The sequence below is a fragment of the Orcinus orca genome, chromosome 3 (assembly GCF_937001465.1).
Source record: "Orcinus orca chromosome 3, mOrcOrc1.1, whole genome shotgun sequence".
Classification (NCBI taxonomy): domain Eukaryota; kingdom Metazoa; phylum Chordata; class Mammalia; order Artiodactyla; family Delphinidae; genus Orcinus; species Orcinus orca.
In genome coordinates, this window is record NC_064561.1 from 131,893,684 (window position 1) to 131,919,723 (window position 26,040).

Genomic DNA, 26,040 nt, shown 5'->3' on the forward strand with positions numbered 1-26,040 from the left:
TCCTGAGACTGTAGGGAAAATGGTGAGAATGATGTGAAAGTTGGCAAGTTCTGCAGCAAAGGAAGAAGGTTGGTAGAAAACAGAGGAAGGACTTAAAGGAAGACTTAATCTCAAAGAATGGAACATGTTCGTGTGGGTTAAAAAAAATTAGCAAACCATTCCACTCACCGAAAGGAATCTGCAGAAAACCATCCTTTCCATAAGAGAGTTACATTCAGTAATGTTTTAGAGACGCTATGTATGTGTGTATATGGGAAAAAACTTAATAGTCATTATCTTTTCATGCTAAATTTTTATTTCAATGTTATGCAACTGCATAAGTATAAATATTTGTTCAATATACAACAATTATGACATCCATAGGGAATTTCTTAGAGAAAATAAGACTGCAAACACTTTATTGCACAGATCCTAACAAACTTTGAAGCTGGTAAATCTACAGCTGGGAATACTACCGAGGAGCACATGTTACAATCACAGGAGACCGACCAAAATAGAACACAGGAGAATTTCTACCAGCTGACTGGAGAGATTTACAACAACGAACAGGTATTACATGAATGCAACCTTAGGTACTCCGTAGCCATCCAAAATGCAAAAACATATTTGGCAAAAATGATAATACACTATACAAAATATACATTAAAAAATATCATTTGTAAACAAGCAGCTAGTTGTGCTTTAAAGGAAAGTGGACAGTTAAAAAGCAAAGGCTGTAAACCATAAACTACCTCCCCGACAGGCCTGTCTAGATGTCTGGGTGCAGAAGGATCGGGTTATGACAACCGCCAAATGCACGTATGAATTATAAATGTTGAGACCATTTTTGAAACCCATTCAAGATCTTTCAACATATTTGTTTCTTCTACAATTCAAAACATAGTGATGGGGAATGGCTAAAACCTCATGGGAAAAAAATTCAGAGCAAGGAGGAGACTTTTTTCTTTTTTTTTTTGCCATTGCCAACTCATTTTACAATGAAGGACAACCAAGCAGTTTAAGTTACGCCTTTGTTTTTGGAGCGGAGTTTACAGCCTCACTGAATGATTTATAATCCACAGGGCTGTAAGATGAAGCTGTGCTTAGGTGAACAATGTTATAGCCTGAAGATACTAAGACGCTCCCGAGGGGGGTTGGGTGCTGGATTAGTATTTCTTCTTGGTAATTTTTTTTTTTTCTCTTACAAAACAAAAAATCCTGCTACGGATCCCAAGCATCTTATAAATACTTATCTGTGTGTATTTTCTCTTAGTGCCTTAGTACTTATGTCAGCAAGTGCTGTCTTACAATATAAAACAATCCACCAGGAAGGAAAACTGCAACAAAAAACAAACAAAAAGATCCCCTCAGCACTAAAATGATTGGACAAATTCTACATATTCCATGGTATACAAAATTTAAATAAGGCTTAGCAAAAGTAAAAAGGACAGTCACATTCAAGCACCAAATAGCTCCAACAAGTCTTTTTGTTACAAAAATGCTGCTCTTTATTAATACAGTATTTTTTTTGCATACAAATAAAGAGATCATGTTATGAAATGTACGGAGCTACTTGATGCACCAGAAATGAATGTGAAACCCAGGAACTTGCTAAAAACAGCAAGCTTCGTCTACAACATAAGGCCCCAGCTATGTATTAAAATGTATCTGATGTCCTGATTATTCCTTAAAATATATGCTATGATGCCAAAATCCACAACCCCACCCCGTTCCCCGACTTTTCCTCAAAAAAGCAAATTTAAAACCTCTTCCAATGCCCGATGCTTATGACTCAACCTAAGTACTAGCAGATTGGTGTGCGGCCAGCAACTTTCCTTTATGTTCAACAGCAGGGCTGGTGCAGAACTACTATAAAATGTGTGCTTCTTAGACTAGTGACTCATAGCATAAAGGCCTGAGTTTAAGAGCAAGAAAAGGAAAAGCGAGAGAACAGAAAGGGAAAGCAAAAGAACAGAAATAAGTCGACATGTGTTTATAGCCCCTGCTCTACCTATGGTGAGGAGTTGACATACACACCCACAGACAAGGACAACTGGCCTTTCAGACAGCTGGGCCCAGGATCAAAATGGCTATTAGGATGACCATGAAATGAAATGAAAATGGCTAGCTCCATCTGTTGTGGCCATTTCTGATGAAGGAGGATTCCAAAGGCAGTGATTCGAGTAGTTCTTTAGATCTGGAAGTATAGGTAGCCAGATACAGTACTATCAAAATCACTCGTTAAAAATACACATGAAGGCTTACAATCTAGTGTATTTGGGGCTTTCTTTCACCTTCGACTCGACTTAGAATGTTTTAACGTAGAAAAATGTAGCCTTGAAATATTCTTTTCAACCACAGACCAGAACACGTGGGTGGATGTGTATATACTCGAATATGGGTGTATCTATACTTTTACACATACCCAGGTTTAACCCTTCTGCTTCATTACTGCATTATGATCAACGGTAGAGCGAAAATCTTATTAAAAAAAAAGTTGTAGTAAATGATGCCATCAGCAGCAAAGTATCGACTCTATATCCCCCAAACCAAACACATTGCTAGGTATTTACAGAGAAAATCGTTTTCCTCAACAATCCGCAACCTCAACCTCAACCAAAAAGATTTTTTGTTTTTTTATTTTTATTTTTATTTTTTTTGTACAAACACTATCTGGTAACAGTTTACCGGTTCCAATTGGGAAGGCATTTGGAAGAAGGTCCCTTCTTTTCCTGTTTCTTCTCTCCCCCTTCTTCGGTGAGGCTCCAGGCTCTGCCTGGGGGGGGTTCCCACAGTGCTGGTTTCCAAGGTAGTCAAGATGCAGTTACACACGCAGGCTGGGTCCCCCAGTCCCGCCGGGGGCCTGCCCCATCACAAGGCCTTTTTGTGTGGGCTGCCGCGCAAACTCTCTTTCCCCCGCCTCTGTCGCACCCCGGAGTCCTTCTCAGAAGGAAGGGCGATGGGGCGCTCCGCGCTTGGAGCGGGGAACGGCTTGGTCACCTCTCTGCCCACGTTCTGCTTCCTAGTCTGAGCTGGCTGGGCGGGGGCCGGCTCTTTCCCTTTGGTTTCTCCCTCGGTGGTTGCTCCTGAGAGGACCCTGTCCCGGTGGCTGGCGCCCTCCCCCACGCCTGGGTTGGGGTGATAGGATTCCAGAGTGATGGCTGAGCTGCGGAAGGATGGCAAGGAGTCGCTCTTTGTCATTTGGGTTCTGCCATCCCCCCCAGGCAGGGGCTTTCGATGGTCCCTGCTGCTGGAGGCTGGGGGCTCAGCTGTGGCCCTGCCGGCCTTGGCAGAGAAGGTGTCGCTGCAGGTTGTAGAAGTCTCTAGAACTACTGATCTAGCCTCGGGAAAGCCAGAGGAGTAGCTCAGAGACTTCTCGGGGAGGGCAGTGCAGCGGAAAGAGCTCTGCGCCGTGGCTGAGGGCGACCGTTTCATGCCACTGGGCTTGCCCGCCTCCGTCAGTGGCTTCTGGGAACCGGGCCCTTTCCCCTTGGCCTCCGGCCAGCCCTTCCCGGCGGCTGCTGCCGGCCTCTCCGTGCCCTTGGGCCCAGCCTCACCTTGCACCGGGGAAAGGCTGGCCCCCGGCTTCCCGCTGTCCACAGGGGAGTAAAGTGCTTCGGTGCATTTCTTGCCTTCAGACTTCCCGGCGTCAGCGCTGGCAGCCGGCGGACTCAGGCTCCTGTCTGTCTGTTTGCACAGAGGGGGATAATCTTTCACAGTGGATGGTTTGGGGGCCTTTGGAGATGGGTTCTGCCTTTCCCCTACAGTGGGAAGTTTCTGGTCCACCGACTCACTGGCCCCTAGGGGTCCTTGCCGTGGTGGATGTGCGGGCTTCTCCAGTGCCTCTGGGGGATGCCCACTGCTGGTGGGTCTCAGCTTGGTGTCTGGAGGACCCCATTCCATGTGTAGGGGGACTGAGGGCCCACTTGCTCCCTGGCCAATCACATCGCGGGCTGTGTTCTGGGGACCTGGGAGGGCAGGGAACTCCTCTGACACACCCTTACTGCTGCCCTTCCCCTCTCTGCCGGGGGGCTGAGCACCAGGCTCTTTGCCCACTGCAGTCTCAATGCTCAGCTTCTGGGAGAAGAGGGGCCGGTCTGGGTGCTTAGACTTTGGAGGGTCTGTGTCGGGGCCAGACCTGGGCTTGTGGCTGCTGCTTTCACAGAGCACAGCAGTGGGCTTGGGAGGGTCCTGGAGGCCCAGGATTGAGTGTGTAGCGCAGGGCCTGCTCCCAGGCAGAGAGCCAGCAGGGTCGCTTTGTTGAGTGTAATGCTGCTGAGCGGCCAGGCGAGGGAGCTCTTTGGTGGTAGGTAGGGGCTGAGAGTTACTGGTGAGGTGATGCTTCTGCAGGGGCTGTTCTTTCCTTTCTGGCTCCTTGGGACCATCTTTCTGCACAGATCGGAAACCGGAGAGCTTTTCACTCTTCTCACTCTCTGTCCCGGGTGGTTCCAGAGACCACCTGGCAGAAGCGGATGCCAGCTTCGATTCCGGGCCACTCCTTCCCTTGACCAGCTCCCTCTCACAAGGAGCCGCTGCAGAGTGCAAAGAGGGGTCTTCTCGGGCCAGTGGCCTCACCTCATCTCGGCCGTCTTTGGGGTTTGTTTTCCCACAAGGCCCGCATGCTTTCTCCAAGGCCTGGGTCTGGGTGGAGACATCTGGACGGGTCCTCCCCACAGCGGGGAGGGTTTTGGAGTTGTCACTGGTTTTAGCAGCTTCTAGTGGATACAGCTCCTTGGAGGGGTCTCTGCGGATGTCGGCCCTCAAAGCCAACCGCTCACTTCTGGCTGCGGAAGGGCCCCTTTCGGACGACTCCCTCCCGCTAGGCTTCTCCCTCAAGGGGGCACCTTCAGGTGGGAGCGGGCTGCGCAATCTAGACGGGTCAGCACCTTGGAGGTTCTGCCCCAGGAGGGGAAGGAGCTTCACGTCGGGCCTGTGGTCTTGGTGTTGGCTGGGGCTGCCCTCTCCCCGCTGGGGATGGCTTTCCACGATCGTCGCCGGGGTCCTGGCTGCGTGGGAAACCTTCCTGTCCAGCTTCAGCTCTGGGTCAGGCAGGGGTGACGCCGGTGAGCCCTGCAGACCCCGGCTGGGTGGTGGGAACCGAGGCTCGAGCAGGTAGGATTTGTTCACCTTGAAGCTGGCAGGGGAGGACTCCCTCTGACCCGCAGGTTCACCCTTCCTCCCCACGCTGCCGGCGGGAGCCTGTGGCACAGGGGGCCCTACGTCACTGCCTGGGCTGGGGCTCTGGGCAGGCTCTGGTGAAGGCAGCTCCGTCTTGGAGGCCTGCGGTCCAGACAGAAGAGCAATGTCCAAAGTGCCCTCAATGGGCTTCAGGCATGACACAGACCGCCCTTCCAGCTTATACTCGGAGGGGCTTTTCCGGACAGGTGACTCTGGAGCAGCTAAGCCCGGCTTCTCCGCTCCGCTGTCCACCCGGCCAGAAAGGGCCTTGAGAGGGACAAAGGAGACGGTGCTGAGCTGAGCCACGTGGCCGCTGATGAATGGCGCGCGGCTCTCGGAGGCCGGCTGGGCCTCCTGCTGCCCCCCGGCCGGTCGGCCCGCGCTCCCCGGCAGGCCCTCCTGGGCACCAGGTGTCATCTTGGGCTTGAGCACGGGGCAGGGGCCATCATCTTTGTCTTCAAGGGACATCTTCTTTCTGAGGTAATCGATGTTGGCCAGCTTGCTGTCTAACTTCTCACACCGGGGACCCTCCTTGGCCTGCGGGGACTTCTCTGTGTACTCACCCTTCCCGGCGGTGGGCCTGTGGGTGGCGTGACAGAGACCGTCTTGGAGGGTGCTGTGAGCCGAGGCTCGTTTGAGGTCACCGGTGCCCTGGCTGTGGTCCCCGGGAGCTGCGGCCCCCTCCGAGGTGACAGCCTCGCTGGCCCGCACACTGGCCTGCTTGTGGAGAGCATCTTTCAGCAGGCTGCCCGGGGCCTGGGCCTCCTGCGCGGCTGCTTTGTTTTCAAAATGATTTGACCTTTCCGAAGCCTTTGGATAGATTTTCTTCTCTCTGTCTTCTAGCCTAAAAGCAGAGAGGTTTTCCACATCATTGCCAAGTGCATGGGGTTTCTGGCGAGATTCCTGTTTCTCTGGGAGCCCGTCGGGTTTCTTCACCACCACCTTGGCCTTCAACTTCTCTCGGTCCAGCTCGTCCACAGACTCCTGTCGGCCCAGCTTCCGGGACACAGGGCGTTTCAGGCAGCCTTGCTCCACAGGCCTGGCCCGGCTGAGGGCAGGCGCGTCGCACACGTTCTCCTCCAGGCTCTGCAAGGTCACCTCCCGCTGGGACTGCTCCCGCGGCGGCACCTCCTCCTGGGTGACCTCCAGGCTGTGCTTGCGGGAGCACAGGTGCTTCTTGTCACTGCCGTAGGAGGGAGAGAGCTTCTCCTCCGACTGCACGCGCTTGAGCAGCGGGGACCGCGGGGGCTCTGCGCTCTTGGGCCTCACGATGTGTCTGACGATGGTCGGGGGGGAGTGCATTTTGCTGGGAAAGGCTTGAGAGATCTTGGAGTTGCCAAGTGAATGTCCCAACAGAGGGGACGGTGACCGCTGAGGGGAGGTGGGCTGTGGAGTTGGAGAGGGTGTCCGGGCCAGCGGGGAGAGCGGGATGCTGCCCGCTGACTTACGTCTTCCTGACCGGTATCGCTGCCCGCTGAGTTTGGGGGCCAGGCCATGGAGAGTGCTGGGCCGGATGTGTCCTGACCCTGCTGGGGAGTTGGGGGCACTAGAGCTTGGGGAGCTGCTCTGGGAGGAGTTAGTACCTGTGGGTGGAAAACAGGATGCTGTGAGCAACGGCCACTTTCCCTTTGCTTTCCATGCTTCCAGACCTAGCTGTTTTAGATAAGGTCAGGTAAAGGTCAGCAAATTGTCTTAGCATCTAAGTCTAGTGAATAAATGCTTTTCAGATAAACCTCCCCACACCAAGGGTTAACCCAGTACTTCCTGTCTTTTTTAATGGACCGAACAGCTGTATCTTCTGACCTTCCTATAAATCCTGTTCTCTGTCAATTATAACCTCAACCTTCTTTCCTTAAGCAGGAATAAGCCTCTCTTCCAGGATCTCAGATGGTGACCCCTCAACTCTTGAGAGGCAAGGAGACTCACTCACCGGATGGGAAGTCGGGGGTGGAGCGGTAGCTGGGAGTAGGGGATCGGGGAGACAAGCTGTGAGTGGGGGACCCCGGGAGGCTCTCCCCTGATGACAGGGATCTGTTCAAGCAGGAGAAACTTCGGCTGGTGTGGAGTAAAGGAGAAGGCTGCTTGGCTAGTTTTTTGAAAAGGGATCTTCTCCTAGAGTGAAAACAGAAGAAAACCGATCAGATTCTATATTCAAAACCACTCCTCCTGCCCATAGCACCAGTGCACTCAGTACACGCCCCTGTGCCAGAGACGGTGATAGGATGACGGCAGATCCTTTTAAAGAGAAGGATCCCACTTTTATATTCAAAACTTTTTTATGACTTAGAAAGGAAGAGGTTTTGATAATACGCAATGGAAGCTCTCTTCTCTTAATTTCAAGCACTTTAAGAAGAGCTGTGAAAATAGGAAAAATATATAATAAATATACATTCATTTATTTATACGTCAGGTTTTTGAGGACACGGTTTTTTGCCTGAAAGCTTCTGAGTACATAGCCCCAAACACATTGACACAATTTAATTAATTAAGAGAGAATACAAAGTAAATCCCTGGAAGAAAAACCATCATCTTGGATATAGAATTCTTTGATGGTGATACACTGGGTAGAGGCTTTATCTCTGAGGGGCTGTTTGCTGTGCTTATTCCATTGTGAGCTCTTGAATATTCCTAATGCCTGTGCACGCTGTACATTTACATAGAAAAACCGAGCAAGGTGAAATGAAGCTTATCACATCAGCAGGGCAGGAGACGCCATGCTGCAGCACAAGCAAATGTGTAGTTAGCGTCCCACGAGCACATCTGAAAGCTAAAAGCACAGCTTCAGGTGGCTTCGAAGTGCAGGTTCCTTCATCCCCAGGTAGTTTACACGCTGCTACCCCTTGAAGCAAGTGTGTTCTATATGACCTAAACCACCATTAAAATATAAAGCTCACATTAAAAAAAAAAGGAGGATCTCAAAATGTGTATGTGTGTGTGTGTGTGTGTGTGTGTGTGTGTGTGTGTGTGTGTGTAAGTTTAATCCCAGTAATACACGTACTTGGGTTAAAAAGTCGAATAGTTTGTAATGAAAAATAGCAACTCCCTGCTCCGCCTTTTTCCCAATCCCCAGAGAAACCACTTTCTAGTCTTTTAGCTGTTTCCTTTCCTATTTGTCTGCCTATTGCTATGAAATGTGCTTATGCTGTTTTTTTAGTTTTTCGATTTTAGAAATTATCTGTTGATTTCCTACCACAAAAAATGAGAATTAAGCTCTTATACAACTGCTTCCACCTCCTAACCGAAAACACTTCCCTGTTTCTATTCCTCTTAGTAGCGCTAAACCAAAATTTTTGGTTAGAAAAAAAAAGGCTGGTGTTTTCTTTATTTTACATGATAAATACTGTTCACAGCTTGGCCATAATTCTATTTTCCTTCCTTGTATAACTCTGTCTTTCCTGGAGTCAATAATCATTCCTTTCTCATTTGCTTATTTTTCTTTTCTATCATCAAAAATCCTCATAATGTGATCCAACACACCAAATCCAAGTGGGCAAAGTAGGGCTGCTGTGGCATGGTGCAGGGAGCACATCTAGACAACTGCCTGGCAAGAAACATCCTCACCAGGAACACACACACACACCTTGCTAGTGCCTGCATGGGGCACAAAATGGTACCCACGGTGCCTCTCACAGTGCAAACGTGTAGCCAAGTTAGGCTTTCAGTCAGTAAAACAAAGCCTTTCTATTTCTAGGCTTATTTGGATGCTTTAAAGATCTAGTTATCTTCAAACATCTGGCATTAAAAAATAGCAACTGGGGCTTCCCTGGTGGTGCAGTGGTTGAGAGTCCGCCTGCCGATGCAGGGGACACGGGTTCATGCCCCGGTCCGGGAGGATCCCACATGCCGCGGAGCGGCTGGGCCCGTGAGCCACAGCCGCTGGGCCTGTGCGTCCGGAGCCTGTGCTCCGCAACGGGAGAGGCCACAGCAGTGAGAGGCCCACGTACCGCAAAAAAAAAAAAAAAAAAAAAAAAGCAACTGTTTGTTTTTAGATAATGTAAAGGACGTTATTAAATACAGATATCATGCTAAAAACTGCCTGAAGTTTCAGTTCCTCAAATCCAACTCAACTGAAATGAAGTCTAGAGGCTTAAGAAAAGGCAAAGGGCTTTCCATGGTTTTCACACATGAGAAAAAGCAATATAAATTCTTCTACAGTGTAACTACGTAAGTCTTTTCACTATGAAAAAGAATGCTGTTACGAAGGAATATAAACTGTAATGTATAAATACATGTGAACCACGGGGCAACATTTCTCACAGAGAAATGGACCCTTCTCATATGCAAGCATTTACATTAAGCAAGGAGTAAATGTCGCTCAGTGCGGGAATGCACCAAACCCATGAAGAGGACGGCTCTAACTCACCTTTCCAGACTTTCCTTCTTCTTGGATTTCTTGCTCCGCCTCACCATCCGGCTCTTATAGCTGTTTCTCCTGGCTGGCCCCGTCTTGATTGATGTGTTCTCAAATGGGGTGGTCGTGATCGACACCTTATTTCCACTCTATAAAAATATGACGTGGTATTAAAGCGAAATGCTGTGATGGAACAAGACCAGAACAGAGATAGGAGAGCCAAAGACAAAGAAAAGATCCACAAGGACGGACATACAAAAGGCTTCCATGGGTCAATGACCCTTCAAGCAGTGAAGTCCTGACAAACTCGGTGGAAAAAAAATGTGAGGTTTCCTTAAGAGGGTGGGATCTGGAACTCCACAGAGCTGAGCTCAAATCTGAGCCTGTGACCTGAGCACTTGCTTTCCATCTAACAGGAGAGTCACACCTATCTCATAGGGCTCGTCTGAAGATCAAGGAGATAGAGTCTGTAAAGCCTTTAGCACTGAGGGTGACACATGGAAAGGACTCTCTAAATCACAGTTATCCTCATCCATATGTATTAAGTATAAAGATGCCCAGGGGCTCTCTAGAAATCATAAAAAACCATCATAAAGCAGCAAAACGGAATGAGACTTCTATTTTAAATTATTTTTAAAGGTTCCTTTTCTACCACCAGAAAACCTGTCAGCAGGCAGAGCTGGAAAGTTCATGCCAGCAGGTATGAAACAGCCTCTGTTTGGCCAGGTCAGGCATGGTGAGGTCATTCCTGGTGGGTTTCTGTGCCCTACCACTTGAACCTGGGACAGGGGCTGGCTGGGCAGGCCCTGGGGATGGATTTGAGAGCAGAGTTAGAGGGCAAGCTGAGGTGTGCCCTGGGCAAGTGGGCAGGACCCACCCCCTTCACTCCCGTATCAATGACCTCTTCTTGAATTCCTTAATAACCAGGAGAGAAACATGTCCTTTCGGAGTCACAGATGGCCCCGATTACCTTAAGAAGACAAGAAGCATACGGAGAAGGGCCTTTTTTTTTTTTGCCGTACGTGGGCCTCTCACTGCTGTGGCCTCTCCCGTTGGGGAGCACAGGCTCCGGATGCACAGGCTCAGCGGCCATGGCTCACGGGCCCAGCCGCTCCGCAGCATGTGGGATCTTCCCGGACTGGGGCACGAACCCGCGTCCCCTGCATCGGCAGGCGGACTCTCAACCACTGCGCCACCAGGGAAGCCCGAGAAGGGCCTTTTAAAAGGCCTGTGCCTGGAAGATGCCTAGCAACTCAGCTCTAAGCGGTATTAAGAGATGGGGAGTTGAGTATGATGGGGGCTGGGGACTGGAAAAAGAGATTGTTTTAATATCAACATCCACCTTCCCTCCCAACTTGGGAAGTAATACGTGCCATTATAAGAAGAAAAGAGTAAAGCATATATATATTAAAAAAATCACTGAGGAGCTTACCACCCAGCTAACGTTGGTAACATTTCTGTATATTTCCTGCTGGTCTCTTATCAGGCATGTAGAAAGTATGTATATATATATAGATACACTTTATAAATAATTTAAATCTTAATTAAATTAATCTCATATTTAGTTTTATGTTTTTTGTTCACTTCACATTTCCTAACTTTGAAAAACTTGCCCTTCGTCATTGAATATTCCTTAAGAACATGATTTTTACTGGCTATTTAAAAATATTCCATGAGATGGGTGAATCACAATTTAACTATTTTCCTACAGCTATTGTTTTCTATCTCGCAATTCTTGTAAGGGTTGGAATAAATAGCTTTATCTCTAAATCGCTGTCCGAGCCTCTGACATTTCCCTTAGATTACATAATTAGACCCAATACACGCAGCAAAGGGTCTAGGTTGACTTTTTAGCGACTCTTGGTGCCTGGTGATACACTAATTTCCAGAAGGGTTATGTCACCTCATGCTCTTGCCAGCAGCGCACGAGCAGCAGCCACAGAACGGGCTCGTCAGAACTGAATATTAACATTAAACAGATTACTGATTTTACAGGAAAAAGTTACATCAAGTTTTAATCTTTGTTCTTTGGCTATTAACAAAGCTGGACTTTGACTCATTTATTTTCGATGATTTCTATTTCTTTAGAGAACGATTTGTTCATGTCTTACATCCAATTTTGTATCAGAAAGTCTTAGTATTATTGATTTTAGAGTTCTTTATATATTTAAGAACATATAATCCCATACTTAATGTCGTAATTGTAAAAAAATATTTTAGGGAAATGAGATTTGAACTTGAACAAGAGAAACAATTTTTCTTCATCCTGAAAGAATAAAGTATATGTTTTATATGCAAATGCCAAAACTTTAAAAATAAACCTTAACCTGATAGTAGAGACTGACATTCAATTTATTCTTTAAACTGAAAACTCAGCTTTGAAGTATGAAAGGCCTACCATTGAAGGTTGTTTGGTATGGGATTTTCTCTTTACAAATTGAGTGAGGCCAGGCTAACTGAGCGAGGCCAGGCTAAAGTTTTAGTTTTTCCTGCATGCCTTAGGGGAAGGAAAGGGGCAACAAACATGACGGGAGTTCATCTTTCACTGAAGTTCCTTCCGTCCTTTTCTACATCATATACAGAGTGGACACAGAGCCACAATGATCACCGGGGCTGCTAGAGCCCATGAGCCATCTAAGCTTGAATCCACTTCCACCGCTTCTAACACAATTCAGCACTGACTTTTATATCTTTACCTATAAGAGGCTCACAATGCCACTGAGCATCTTAAAAGCACATTGTGAATATTAAAGCATTTTTCACATATATTCTCTTACTTTATTTTCACAACCAAGTCATGAGGGTTTTTTTTTTTTTTAAACCCTATGAGGTAGGAAGGGATTATTATTTTTCGACTAGAGGTAAGGAAAAGAGATTCAGAGACACTGAGATTCTTTTTTCCCAAGGTCACAGAGCCCAGTGGGAGAGCCCAGAGCTGGCTCTCCCGCCCCTCACCCCACACTGCCCACTCCTCATGGGCAGGGGCATGCCCTGATCCCTTCCATCTCTTCCTCCCAGCAGAGTGCACAGCTTGTACTTAAAGGGTGGTGGTGAGGGAACGAGGCACTGGATCCATATAAGGAATGATCAGTGTATCAGACTGTCAAGAAGAAATTTTAAAAATATCGTCAACATTATATGAAAAAAATATAATATAAATGCTGAACATTCCTCACCAGAAAAGTTATGACCAGGGTTTGCTGAATCAGAGCACGTCATTAAGTTCTGGACAAAAGTCCCTTTCCACTATAAAACCAAACCCAGTTTTCTTTTTTTTTGTTTCTACATATGGCTGTTCCAGATGACAGTTCACTTGACTTATGGAAATACACAAAGAGATAACTTCCCTAAGGGGAAATACAGACACAAAAAAAATGCAGAGTGCAAACATTTGGTTGGAAACGTTAATGATTACAAAAATGGTAAGTAAATGACTGAAAAATATTATAATTTTATGAAGAACAGGTGAGAACTGTGGAGACTGCCATCTGGTGGATCCATCGGCTATAGCAAGTGCTGTCAGAACTCGGCACACTGTGTTTTACCGGGTCTACTGACCTCAACAAATTCTTTTGAAGAAGCAGCAGTCTCTTATTAGGGAAATTCTGCAGCACTGTTTTAAAAAATAACAACGAAGTGGGGCCAGAAGACTGTTAAATGTTCCATTAGTTAAGTTTTACTTTAAACTACTGGTGTGATTAGTGCACGGTGGGAGGGAAATTATTTTAAGCTGGCTGAACTGAACACAAAAGCAGAAGTCAGGCTATTCAGTCTCTTCTCTCAGTCTGACTCCACATTAGTTTATCAGTTGGCCTTGGGTGCTTCACTGAGCTAGACTGTTTTTACATTTCTTTCTCTGCAAGACGCACATGGCGAACAGCACTCTTCCTGCATACGTGTGTCCTTGCCCTGACTCAACCCTCCATGATCCAGCCCCAGCCATCCTGCACACTTCATCCCAGATGCTATGAACTCAGGCTCCAGCCACACTGGTTTACTCATGCACCTCAAGCACTCTGAGCTTCCTGTCCTTGTGTTTTTAAGCATCTTCTTTATTTTGCCTAGACCGTCCTACACCCTCTTCCCATACACTAAATGTCCACCCATCCTTCACAGCCCTGCACAGAAAACCCCTAACTCTTCACCCCTGCCCACCCTGGTGGAAAGCCCTCTCTCCTTTAGAACCTGGGCCATATTTACAATTTGTTCCTTTTGTCTGACACTCTGATTATAGTCTAGTATTGCCACTGTTTCCCCTGTGAACATTGGACTGTATTAACAAGTTACTGGCAATCAGAAGACTTCATATACAGAGCACAGTGGCGTGCTGGTTGAAAGCACAGGCTCTGGAGCTGCATTGCCGTGATGAAAATCCTCTTCTGCTCTTTCCTAGCAGATAAACTTGGCTGCTTTGTTAACTTCTCCCTGCTTTAATTTCTTTATCTGTAAAATGGGGACATTTATATTTATAGCACCTATGCACAAGGTATGAGGATTACCTGAGTTTATTCATGTACAGGCTCTCGATTACCTATTATTCATATGTGTCATTTGTTGTGTGACTCTTCGATATCTCGCACACTTTTTCACATTTTGGGGGCCCAGCTAATATGTGAAGATGGTAATAACGATGCTATTTGATGGTCCCCATTTTAGTTTCCAGAGGTTCTCCAGAGTTCAGGGAAAGGAAATTTTGAGGCAGGGGCTGGTGATATTTTAGGGCTTCTCTTACGATTGGGGATTTAAACTAACGCTGTCCTAAGAAAGCAACCTGGTTGAATAGAGAGTTTTCTGTATTAGGGAGGCTACACTGGGCAGGTAATTACGTGAGCAGGGGATATGACTGGGTCCATGTGGCCTCCACCCCTCACTGCAGCGGCTGGAGAGAGATTTCGGTGCTTTGACAAAGTTCTTTTTTAACAAGCTACTTGCAAGCTGGATGGAGGTGATTAACTCCTTGTGGCAGGAGAGGTTTAAGGCGACACTGAAGGGGCACATTTACAGGGATTCACAGAGCTGTGGGGAACTGAATCGGATGACCGTGACTTTCTATTTCCTTGTGCATGTAAGTTAGTGCTTCCATAGCAGGCTCATTTTGAAGTTGTGAGGGTAAGTGTGACCAAAGCTGCAGCCATGAAACACACGATACGCTTATTAGGTTCACATTCCGAAGATAAATAAGTATTGCACGTGTATCTCTAAATATACATACAGCCCTACGTAATGGCTCTTCCGCCTTTTTCTAAGGATGCCATGAGATTTTGTGAAGTAGTTTGCAAGTATAAAACATCGTGTAAAAAGCATCTGAGAATACCAAAATACAGCTACTACCCTGATGGTCCGCCAGTGACGAAGCCATCAGGGAGCCCAACAGTATAGGATGCATTTGTGAGAAAGTTGACTAGAGTTAGGGGAACCACCTGTAGGTATGGAGGATAGCAAAGCCCGGCCTCAACTCCAATGGGGACTGAGGCCAAGACCAAAGTTTCATTAATGCTGTGAACTGATCAACAGCAATAACTTTCCTACAATCAGCCACTTCACAATGGACCTTTGAATATGCATGCTACTCCTCTTCCTGGAACCTAGGCCAGACACTGAATCATTTGAAGAATACACTTGTGTTGGCTGGGGGATGAGAGAAGGAAGAAGAAAAGTCATTTAACTGTACTTACTTTTCAAAGGCTTTGTACACCCACCTACCTGCCCTACCTTCCAAATCCTAATTTTCTTTCAAGTTCCAGTTCAGTGTCACTTCTCTATGATGACTCTCCTCATTCACAGAATCTTCTCTCCAAAAGTACGGGATTCCTCCCCCTGCTGTGGCCCCTGGCTGATCAAGCTGAACGTTATCTGCTTGCATAACCCTTCTATATCTCCCATAGTCCTCGAGGGCAAGGACCATACCTGAATTCCTATGTTGCCAACACCTACCGTGGTACCTGCCTCAGAGCGAGTGCTCTGGAAACAGTCTGAATGTACCTTGTTTCAATGACACGTATGTGTTTCTGTTGTGCCTCTCGATAGGCTGCAGGTTCTCTGAGGTCATGGCTCACGCCTCTCTGATAGCCCCTTATAGCCCAGCCCTCCCAGTGCTTACAAAAGCCAGAGGTCATCCGTAAACATCTGCTGACTTGCAAAATAATCCTACAATTAAAGACTGTATTTGTGATCACAGATAGTCTTCTTTCCTTGAAAAAACTTAAAATCGAACTCAAATTTATCTTTGTTTTAACCAGATCCATATTTGGAGCCATAACTTTATATTCTGTAGTCAGCAGGTGGCAGAGCAAATAACCCCAAAGAAAGGAGAGGATCAGTATAGACTGTCTCTCTCTATCGTATTCAGGCTTCTTGGGATCTCTGTACTCCATTGGCTTGAATCAGCTTACATTCCAAGTAGAAACTGATCTACATTCAAATTCATTTGTACGTATGAATGGAAAAAGGCCTAATGATCGCTAGAATCCCTTCTTCCATTACCACCTATTTCTATCATTTATAGTGTATGTTATATATTCACAGGTCTACCTTTCAAAAGGAAACCCAACTCTCAGACTCAACCTTCAGATCTGACCTCACAGTTTAATACTACCTTGTCTTCTGCTACATAGAACAAAATTTACTGAAGAAAATCGCCTTTAGGATGGACGATTTCCAAACAGATTTTACTATGTGCGGTACATAAACAAAGAGAACTCTATTTGTAATTCAGGATAAGAAGCAAAATTAAATTAGGAAGTGACTGTGCAGATATGCGAGCATGCATTTCATGATATAAAACCAAAAAATTCATGTTATTTTTGCCTTTGCATTAAACAGACTACCGAATATTCTCTCAGCAACGAGACTGAGTGTGTATGGATGTGTCATATAGAACTCTAGACCCCGAGCAAAGAACTCTTGGTACTAGTTCTTTCTGGCTACCTCCTTCATCTGGATGGCCATGACATCAAAAAGATAGTACCTTTAGCAGGAGCTCTATAACTTCTGTGTGGACGAGTCCATGCACTGGTTCTCCATTGACATGTGTGATCAGATCCCCAGCCTTCAGTCCTGCCTGGCAAGCTGGACTTCCTTCTTCTACATTCTAAAGTCCAAGAGGAGAGTATATATATTAGTAAGCAAACAAATGACAACCCTGACACCTACTGTTTCTTGTGGCTCAGTGTTCTGAGTTAATCAGCAAATGATCCTGAGCTCCTAAGAGGAAACCAGTAAGACAAGGTTTGCTATTCTTTTTCTGTCATCATCCTAAAATAGGGTAATTTCTATAGTTCCTTAAACAATTTCAGGTGATCTGAGAAAGTACTTAAAAAAAAAAAAAAAAGGAAGGCTAGGGAAAAAAATCTAAGAAAAGAAGAATGAAAGAAGGATAAAAACAGGACTATCCTTGACTATTTCTTCCAGCTTGGTATACAGAGTGGTTAATCAGATATGAAGACTAACAGAATTATGAGAAAGAATTAACTCTTGCTAAATTCAATCCCACCACACAGATAAAGGGCAGGAATATGAAATAGGTCCCAAATGCCAGCTTAAGAGAAAAATCATTTGCTGTTAACTATGCCTCAGCTGACATATTTATTCTCCAGTTTGGCTGGGAACAAAAACTAACCAGAAAGAGAGACTGTCGGTCTTACCCAAACGATATGATGCACTGTGTAAATGTCGCTGTCTCCCACATACACCCGGATGGCTCGGATGGTGAAACCATAGTTCTTCCCTGAACTGTGGATCACAACGGGCTGGTATGGACTGGCAGAAGCTCCTGAGGAATCTCGGCTGGGAGAGGAATCCCTTGAGGAAGAAGGGTCCGAGGACAGAGAATGGGGAGACATTGGACTTCCCAGTGGAGAAACAGCAAACATATCTGCAACAGAGAAGCCAGTCATCACAGCTCATCCTGGTCCCACAAACTGCTCTCAGGTAGCCCTCACTAGGTAGCCCTGCTGGGATTGGGAGGACAGTCACAATACAAATCCATTCCTTTCTAATAAAGAAGAAATAATATAAAAATATTTATACTGGTAACTAGCATGGTAACTGGTAACTTGACAGAAGCCTGTCAAAGAAATCTCAGAAATGCCTCTTTTTAAACTAACTTTTAAACTCACATTCCGAAGTTACAACTTCTTAGTTCTCTACACAAATTAAAAAACACACGAAACTTCACTGCTATCTGACTGTGATCTTTTAATACACTTTCTTTTAATTAAAGAAACAGGAACTTCCCTGGTGGGGCAATGGTTAAGAATCCGCCTGCCAATGCAGGGGACAAGGGTTTGATCCCTGGTTCGGGAAGATCCCACATGCCGCGGAGCAACTAAGCCCGTGTGCCACAACTACTGAGCCCGCATGCTGCAACTACTGAAGCCCACACGCCTAGAAGCCCGTGCTCTGCAACGAGAAAAGCCACCGCAATGAGAAGCCCATGCACCACAATTAAGAGTAGCCCCTGCTCGCTGCAACTAGAGAAAGCTCGCACGCAGCAGCGAAGACCCAATGAAGCCCCCAAAATAAATAAATAAATAAGTAAATAAACAAATCATCGGTGCACAAATTTCAGGTATACCCTCACCCAGGGAAGGCTGTATGGACGATAGTAAAAGACACTCAGCCTCCAAATCTTGCCCTAAATAACGTTAACACGGTTCTTTTCGAAAAAACCTGGCCTGGAAAGCAATTCATCAATTTACCTCTGCTTTTTTATCATATTACTGAACTAGTACTGATTAAACAATTTTGATCAAGAAAACATTGTCATGTTAACTTCTCTATAAAAGAATCATTCCTTATTACTATGATTAGAACTGATTTTCTTCATATATTACCTGTAATTCTAGCAAGGTTTCTGAGAGGATAATGCAGGTGGATAGAGAAATTTTAAGAAAAACTCCCTTCATATTCTTCAACACCAATACTATTCTGTTTTCCTTGTTTTATGAACAAACACACTTTAACTTATAGCTCTTATCACTGTTTCATCTATGTGAATCTAAACAGATCCTAACTGGTCATGTGAAATTGCGTGTGCGTGTGTGTGTGTGTGTGTGTGTGTGTGTCTGTGTGTGTGAAAAAGAATAACCTACAAAAAGATGCTGAGGTTTAAATGTGAGCTCAGTCAGGGTCAGGCTACAAAGGGCCAGCGCACCTGAAGCCTCCTGGGGTTTGGTAACATCGTGGCCACAGCAAACTGAAAGTATCCTGACTATCTTTTGCTCTAATGCTTATGTCTGTCCAAAGGGAAACAATTAGCTAAATGTATCACTATCCAAGCTCCTTCACTTTCTGACTTCATGCGGCATCCTGACCCTTTTTTCCTGGCTACCTCTGTCTCATCCAAAGGCCAGGTGAACAGATGCACACCGGTGGGCAGGGAACGTCAACACATGCAAAGGCAGGAAGAAGAGAGAGTGGATACACAGATCCAAACTGCTAAAAGAGCCAGGCCCCCGACCCTTTACCTCAGTACATTTTACCTTATCTCCTCCGATTGAAGAACTGACCTACATTCACCAAGATGTGGGCTTTCTCATCAGCTCTCACAGTGGACTGGACCACACCCCACTTACCTTCCTGACTGCAGCTGCACTGGGGCCATTGCCTTCTGGTTATGAATAGTCACTCAAACTAGGGAGACAGGTGTTTGTTTTATGGTGCTACACAGACATTTCCCAGAAATGAGCATATGCTACAGTGAGCATTACCCCCCAGGGAGCTTTTGTTTTTACCCAATTTCTTTCTGCAGGAATTTGAAATTTCAACAATGTAAACAATCTCTTTTATACATGGTCTGTATTCTTCCAACTGCAAGCCATCTGCAGTATAATTCGACTGCCACTTCCACTCTCTTACTGTCATTTGAGTGATAAATCGTAACCACCAGGGTATATATTTTCATCTCAGCCAGTGAAATTACTGTAGACTCTGTGATTAGCAGAGGCAAAACTAGGTTGTGGAAACATACTGCAACTGAACAAAACCATTAATTAAGCCCAGTTTTTTAATATAGGGTAGAAAATAATACCAGTAGGAGGAAGCATAACCCAACAGACAGGGCTGGTAAACCTTGTAATTTCAGTGCTGTCTGGGACTCTGCATCCCCAGAAATGAAAAACTTATGTTCTCTGTGTCGATTTCCTCGTTAATTAGATGAGAAAAACTATACTTAGCTTTCCAACACAGATGCTGTTAACAGCTCCATAAAGGGTACAAATGATGCACAGTCTAGGGAAGAAAAATTATTCAGAAGAGGGAAATTTATCACTTAACTTGGGGAGCGTGGGAGAAAAGGAAAGAAAACAAATAAAAGAAATAAGCCTTTGTGGGAAGAGAGCCTGCCTCATCTCCTGCTGCAGAAAGAAGCGAGGAGTAAACCACATATGCCCCTGGGAGCTCTGGAGGTCTTGCAGGGGGACACTCTGGAGGGCTGCGCCAGGACAGCACCCACTACTGTTTCAAGCCATCTTGTATGTCAATCAGCATTGCAAACTGGGGGCGGGGGGTGAGCATGCACAAATCACACAATGTCATGCAAGTAGATGTCTCTCTACCTCCTGGGATCATGAGGGACAGAGCACTGGCAGAAAGGGACTTTGTGACCTTCCCCGAGATTTTCTTTTTCTCTGTGCTTTCTAATCGCTGCCGAGCCATGTGAGAAGTGGGTTCACTGGAGGGCTTGGAGGAATTATCTGTACTGTCCACACACTCGCTTCGTCCATTTATCTGATCCAAGTGCTCTGAAAAACTGCCAACTGTACAAAGAAGAAGGGATAAACATGTTCAGGAAAATCTGGGATAGGAGAGGTGGGGAGAGGGGGAGGGGGGGAGAGAGAGAGAGAGAGAGAGAGAGAGAAGGAAGGACAAACGCTGGGAAACGGACGCCCATGTGGTTCATGAGTCCATGTGGTGTCAGGCAAACATGAAAATCATGTGACCGGTTTGAGAAAAGTGGTGCGGAGGAGGAAGAATGAAAGAGGTTTCCATTCAGATTTCGTTCTACTTGTACACAAGTCCACTAACTCTCAATTGACTCCATTTAACTAGGAGATTACTTTTTAGAATCTGTCTTTTACAACCCTAGTAGAGAAAACTCTTCCCCCCGACCCCACCACGGAAGGCCATGAACCAAACATCAGCTCGTGAACCGCACAACGCCCGCCGTATGGTATGATCATCCTGTGACACAAATGACCATCATTAGCAGTGCTGTTAATATTGGTTTTTGCTATGTGGACATCATTTAGTCACTTCGTGGACATTTATGCCCATTGTCACCTCCTACCATCTTTCTAGGCCACACCTCACACTTAGGCTCAGGTTTGTAACTTATGGAAAAGTGCCTAAAGTGTCGCCTTTGACTTCCCACACCTGCTTTCACTCTGAGCTCCTTGTAAATCTCACAGGACAAGACAAAGGGTATGCTTCACTATGGTACCCAATGGTTCCCTACATCTTCTTGCCTTCAGACTAGACAGTGCCAAATGCTGATCTGCCCTGAAGTTACTGGAAGTGAAAAGATTTGTCCCCCTCTAAGCCAGCCATCACACCTTCTTTATTTTTAATTTTATTAATCCTCAGTATACACTGGAGAGTTTTTTTTTTTTAAAGTTAAAAAATTAGGACTTCCCTCAGCAGAGGAACATAAGAGAACATGTAACCACGTAGAAGGATGCAGAAATGGAAAATCACCAATACCAGTCTGGTAATTGCACACGCCCAGAGTAAAGAAAGTTCTTTACTCTTGTCAGAAGTGACATGTTGAAAAAAGTCAAGTGACCATCCCTTTTGGTTTCTCCTATTCTTTCTTTCACAGGCTATCAGTTTTCTGGGTTTTTTTTTCTTTCTTTTTTTAATCACTGATAATACATCTTTGTCCAGAAAAAAACAATGCTTATCTTCTTTTTCCTTCTAAATGCTATATTATAAGGCTCCTGTGCTTTAAAAATCATCAACACTATCACCACATTAAGATATACAATCCACACAGAGAATTTAATACCATTATAAATGATCCTTTGAAAGGCCAAGCAGCACATTTTAAAGTGCTGACCATGACATTCTTTGCCTAGAGAAGAGGCTTAATCAGACTTAACTAACATTTCCGTTACAGCGCTATATACACATCATTCGACTGCACGGCACGTTTGGGCCTAGTTCACAGAGGTGGCACAGACCCACAGGTGGGGTCCAAGCTAAGGGGAGGCTTGGACTTGGGACAGTGGGCTTGGGCACAGCACAGCTCATGGCCACCTACTGTGCCGTAGGTACAGGGTAAGATTCACAAACTTCCATGTGACACCCATCTGACCTACTAAGGAAGACGATCTTAAGGCAAATATCAACCACCTTTCTACTTCCATATGCCAAATTCAGTCCCACATAACAGCCTATCTATTCTATTCACTCTAAATGAAGAAATCAACTGCTGAGGGACTTGACAAAAACGGCTTCACAAATCAAAAAAATCGTATCTCAAAAAACGTTTAGTTTACTTTTGGGTAAGTTACACACTCCCTTCTCCTTTCTAATTTGGCTTGGATGGGATCACGGACAAGCATAAACGGAAAAGCTGAATCTCTTCACAATGAATAATTTGTTGGATGCATTCAAGCACTACACCTGAAGCTTCAAGACTTACTTTCCACCGATTCAAATACATTGTAGTCATGAAAAAAGAGACAGGTATAAAGCTGCACTTCCCTAAATGCCAGAGTGTGAATATTCAATGTTCTCTTTCATCATCCCTCCCTCTTGCCTCCGCCATCTCATCCCGCCATCTCATCTCATAGCACTGTATATAAACGTGTGTTTCTTTTCTGCCAGTGGTAGATAACGTCACCTTAATGTTCTGTAAATGTCAAGGATTCTTTCTTTTTGATGGTGGAGCAATATAAAAATCAACAAATTTAATTTCACTACAGTCACGGTTTTCAGATTCCCTAATTACCCTTGGCTGTGAGCAAATCGGCTCATCTCTCTATTCTGTATGGCCCCCAAGGTCTTTGATTAGTTTTAGTGTGTGTATGGGGGAGACAGAGAGAAAGGTGGTTTGAATCTATTCATCATAATGCATAGCAGGATATAGACAGATTGTGTTTTTAATTGTGAAAGTAATCCATCAAATGCTTAGACACCATTCCCCTCCCTTTACCTCCCCTTTCTGATAGTGAGTAGGCAGAAGAGACCAAGAGATCATAAACAAGTCATCATATTAAGAATAAATGTGAAGTAGAGGTAACTCTATTCAGAGTAAATAATAACTAAGAAACAGATGAGAACTTAGTAACCAGAAATATAAAACACTTGACATATCTACGTTTGATCTGATTACCAAGATGAACTAAAAATGGTCAGGCATCTTAGACTACTAGCTTGTTTCTACGCTACTTCTTCACTGCTGTTCTCTTGGCTCTCTGATTTAGGACAAGTGGAACTATCCTACATGGAAACAGAACTGAGGTGAAGAGAGAGAAGGAAAAAACCCAATAGCATTCTTCCCCATGATCAACTGTAAGCTCATGTGAAGCTACACAGGACCAGACTTCTTAGTGAGGCGGAAATAAACCCAGCCTGTAAAATTTGTAATTTTGAAATGATTCGAAACAAGATGAAAACATTACACCACGAATATTCAGTAAGTTAAAAAAATGTTCATGAAAATTCTTGGAATCACTCACGGTTATCAATATAGCATACTGGATATGGCTTAATGAAAACATTTATCATAGCAACCTTAATCCATATCCACGTTTTTATTTTTTAAGCATAAAAACACATTGCTCTGTAGAAGGACATGCTGTGCATAAAATTTTTATGCACCGAATAATATTTGAAATGCACTTCAAGGACTTGCTCTGAGGGAGGCACAAGGCCGATCGTCTAATGAGGACACCTCCGTGATTAAAAGGCCCCAAGTAACCATGATACAGTAAGCATTTTAAAAACCTGTGGAGATACTGCTCCTGGTGTCAGGAAGGTTTACTTCACATAAAAGTGACACCATAAAGCACCCCCTATAGGAAAGGCCCAAGCCCCACTCTGTCTCACACACCCAAAGATGTCTTAGGGTTATTTGCGTCAGTTACCCAGAGGCTGGGAAGGCAGCTTGTGTGCAGTGGAGTTGTGTCATAGGCGCACGAGACACCGATTTGAACTGTGTCGGTATTCCTGACTCCCCTCTCCCCGCTCCATCCGTGAACCTCACAGAATAAGCATCTTTTTATTTTTTTTCCCCTTAAAGAAACTTTATATCCAAGTTACTTTTGAAGTAAAACACTTCAAAAGTATAGATCGAGGTATGAGGTATTTTTTTTTTTTACCATCATATATACAAGATGTTTGCCCACCTAATTTCTTGCTTGTCTTCTTTTTTTATACGTCCCTGAGATTCTCATCAGCCTCTGTTTCTAGCCAGCTATGCAAACAGAATAAGCATCTTGTTGCACTGAGGGTCTCACGTGCAGACTGCTTGGTTATTGGGTATAAGGGGTCCCATGACAAAAACCAACTCCTCCAAAGAAACAACCACCCGTCTCAACAGCAGAAGGAAAACTGGCTTACACGGTACCTTATGGGTGGTGATTTACGACATTGTTGAGGGTAAGTTTGACCATTTGTCTATTTAATAGAGTCGCTTACTTGTAACTTTGAGTTAGATGCAACTCCACAAGGCACGCCTTTGTACCCACAACAGAGAACATGCTCCATTACTGTGTTCTGACAGCCATCAAAGGACGCCACTGAAACCCAGCAGAGGACGTGAAGGCTCCAGGTGAAGCAAGAAGGACGTGCTGTACAGCCATGCACTAAGGAGGGGTCTGAGACATCTGATCTCAGTTCTGAGGAGCCCATCGCCCAAGCTCAAGGAGTGGGGCCACGGAGAGAGTCTAGTGGCACAAAATGCCCATCATCGCTGCCTGGCTGGGCCAGGCCTGGGACTCCGAGCACCAGCAGTCACTTCTCAATGTGGTGGGTGATGCCTGGACGGCAGGGCCGCGCCCAGGGCCTTACCTGACAAGGTGGAGCTGCTGATGGTGCTGGCCGGAGTGCTGACCTCGGGCTCCTCCTGTGCATTCTCTGCAGGGGTGGGGGCTGGCTTTTCCCGCTGCTCATGCAGATCTCTGGGGTGGGGGGCAGCCTCATCTTGTTCTGCCTCTGCTGAAATAGCCAGTTTGGGAAGCAGGCCAGAACCGACTTTATGTCTGTTGCTTTCAGTATCCGAAGAGTTGGATGTGGATAACTGTTGCCTTCGTTAAAAACAAAAACAAAGTCATGCATCTATACATGCTATGAAACTGTGTTCAAGGTGAATTTTGGAAGAAACCAGGTAAAAATGGAACTGAGGGAGCCTAACCAAGACATGTCGAGGGCAGTGATTCTTACAGTGTGGTGTCCAGACCAACAGAATCAGCATCCCAGGGAACTTGGTAGAAATGCACATTCTCAGCCCCTATCCCAGATCTCCTGGGTCAGCAATCTGCCTGTACAGGCCCCTCCAGAAGATTCAGATGCACACCCACGTTTAAGAGCCACTGTCCTAGTAGCTGCTGTTCATGATATTTGTTAACAAGAATTTCGCATACAATAAAGATGTTAAAAAAATAAAGAAATAAAATAAAAAGAATTTCACATACATTTCAGAATACTCTGAACTCCAGCTTAATGTTTCCGTGGACGGCAAAGTTGTGCTTTTGGTTTTGTCCCCAGGGTCTTCCTTTTCTTCTCCTGGATTCTGAGTACCTCGATCCATACTGCTGAAAACCTGCAAGGCAAATAGTCAGTGCTTATTAATACCTCCTTGAAAGGGATTGTCAGAATAGAAAAAAACAAACAAATCCTGGCAGAACAACCTGAGACTATGACTGAAGTTTGAACTGGGCCTGTGTATTCAAAAGGTACTTTCCAATACTGTTTACTTGAGTCCTGAGGTGAGTGGTCAATGTACAATGTTTTTCCTTTTGGAGTGGGGAGCTATGAATTCATCACCCTCTCACCGTCTCTCACTATGGACTTTGTATCTGCAAACAAAATCCATAGATGCATTGCGGTTTCTAGGCCCGGGATCGATGCACATGTTAGATTACTTTTTAACCGTGAAGTCAATCAGAAAAAGAAAACCACAGAGAAAAAGATTGAATGGCCCCCAGTCAGGGGCGGGAAGGAGAAAAATGAATTGGAATTGAGGGCGAAGAGAAGACTAAATGACCTGTTTCAAAACATGTTGGGGGGAGATGCAGTGCGTTAGGAGTCAGAGGTACTTACTTGTTTGGCTTATAAATCTCACATACAGACAGGCAGTTTCATATGTTGGTACCATGATTTCTGAAGGAGATCATAGCTTAGGCAAACTGAGATCTCTGCTGTACCACAGGGAAGATGGAAGCTAAAATAGGGAGCTGAGAGCCCAGCCCAGGAAGCGCTCACTACTGCCCAACCCAGTCACTTGCTGCTCTCATGGGAATGGACCTTAGACCTCCTATAATCTCCTGGGATTTGGAGGAAGGTGGCTAAAGAACAGGAGACCGTGG

The 26,040-nt window shown here is 45.3% G+C and overlaps 1 protein-coding gene across 11 annotated transcripts in view; it reads right to left on the reverse strand.

Moving 5' to 3' along the window:
* Positions 1-272: 272 nt before the first annotated feature.
* MAST4 (microtubule associated serine/threonine kinase family member 4) overlaps positions 273-26,040 on the reverse strand; it is a 575,337-nt gene continuing 549,569 nt past the window's right edge. For 7 of the 11 annotated variants that reach the window (XM_049707889.1, XM_004270764.4, XM_049707892.1 and 4 more), the window contains 8 exons: positions 25,147-25,274; positions 24,524-24,759; positions 20,065-20,265; positions 17,152-17,381; positions 16,476-16,598; positions 9,521-9,657; positions 7,088-7,269; positions 273-6,740 (listed from right to left, as the gene is read on the reverse strand). In XM_049707889.1, coding sequence (XP_049563846.1) covers positions 2,851-6,740; positions 7,088-7,269; positions 9,521-9,657; positions 16,476-16,598; positions 17,152-17,381; positions 20,065-20,265; positions 24,524-24,759; positions 25,147-25,274 — 5,127 coding nt within the window. In that variant the 3' untranslated portion in view covers positions 273-2,850. Of the gene's footprint in view, positions 6,741-7,087; positions 7,270-9,520; positions 9,658-16,475; positions 16,599-17,151; positions 17,382-18,541; positions 19,739-20,064; positions 20,266-24,523; positions 24,760-25,146; positions 25,275-26,040 lie in introns of those variants that run through there. The other 4 variants (XM_049707893.1, XM_033429927.2, XM_012533374.3 and 1 more) reach the window with 2 other exon arrangements.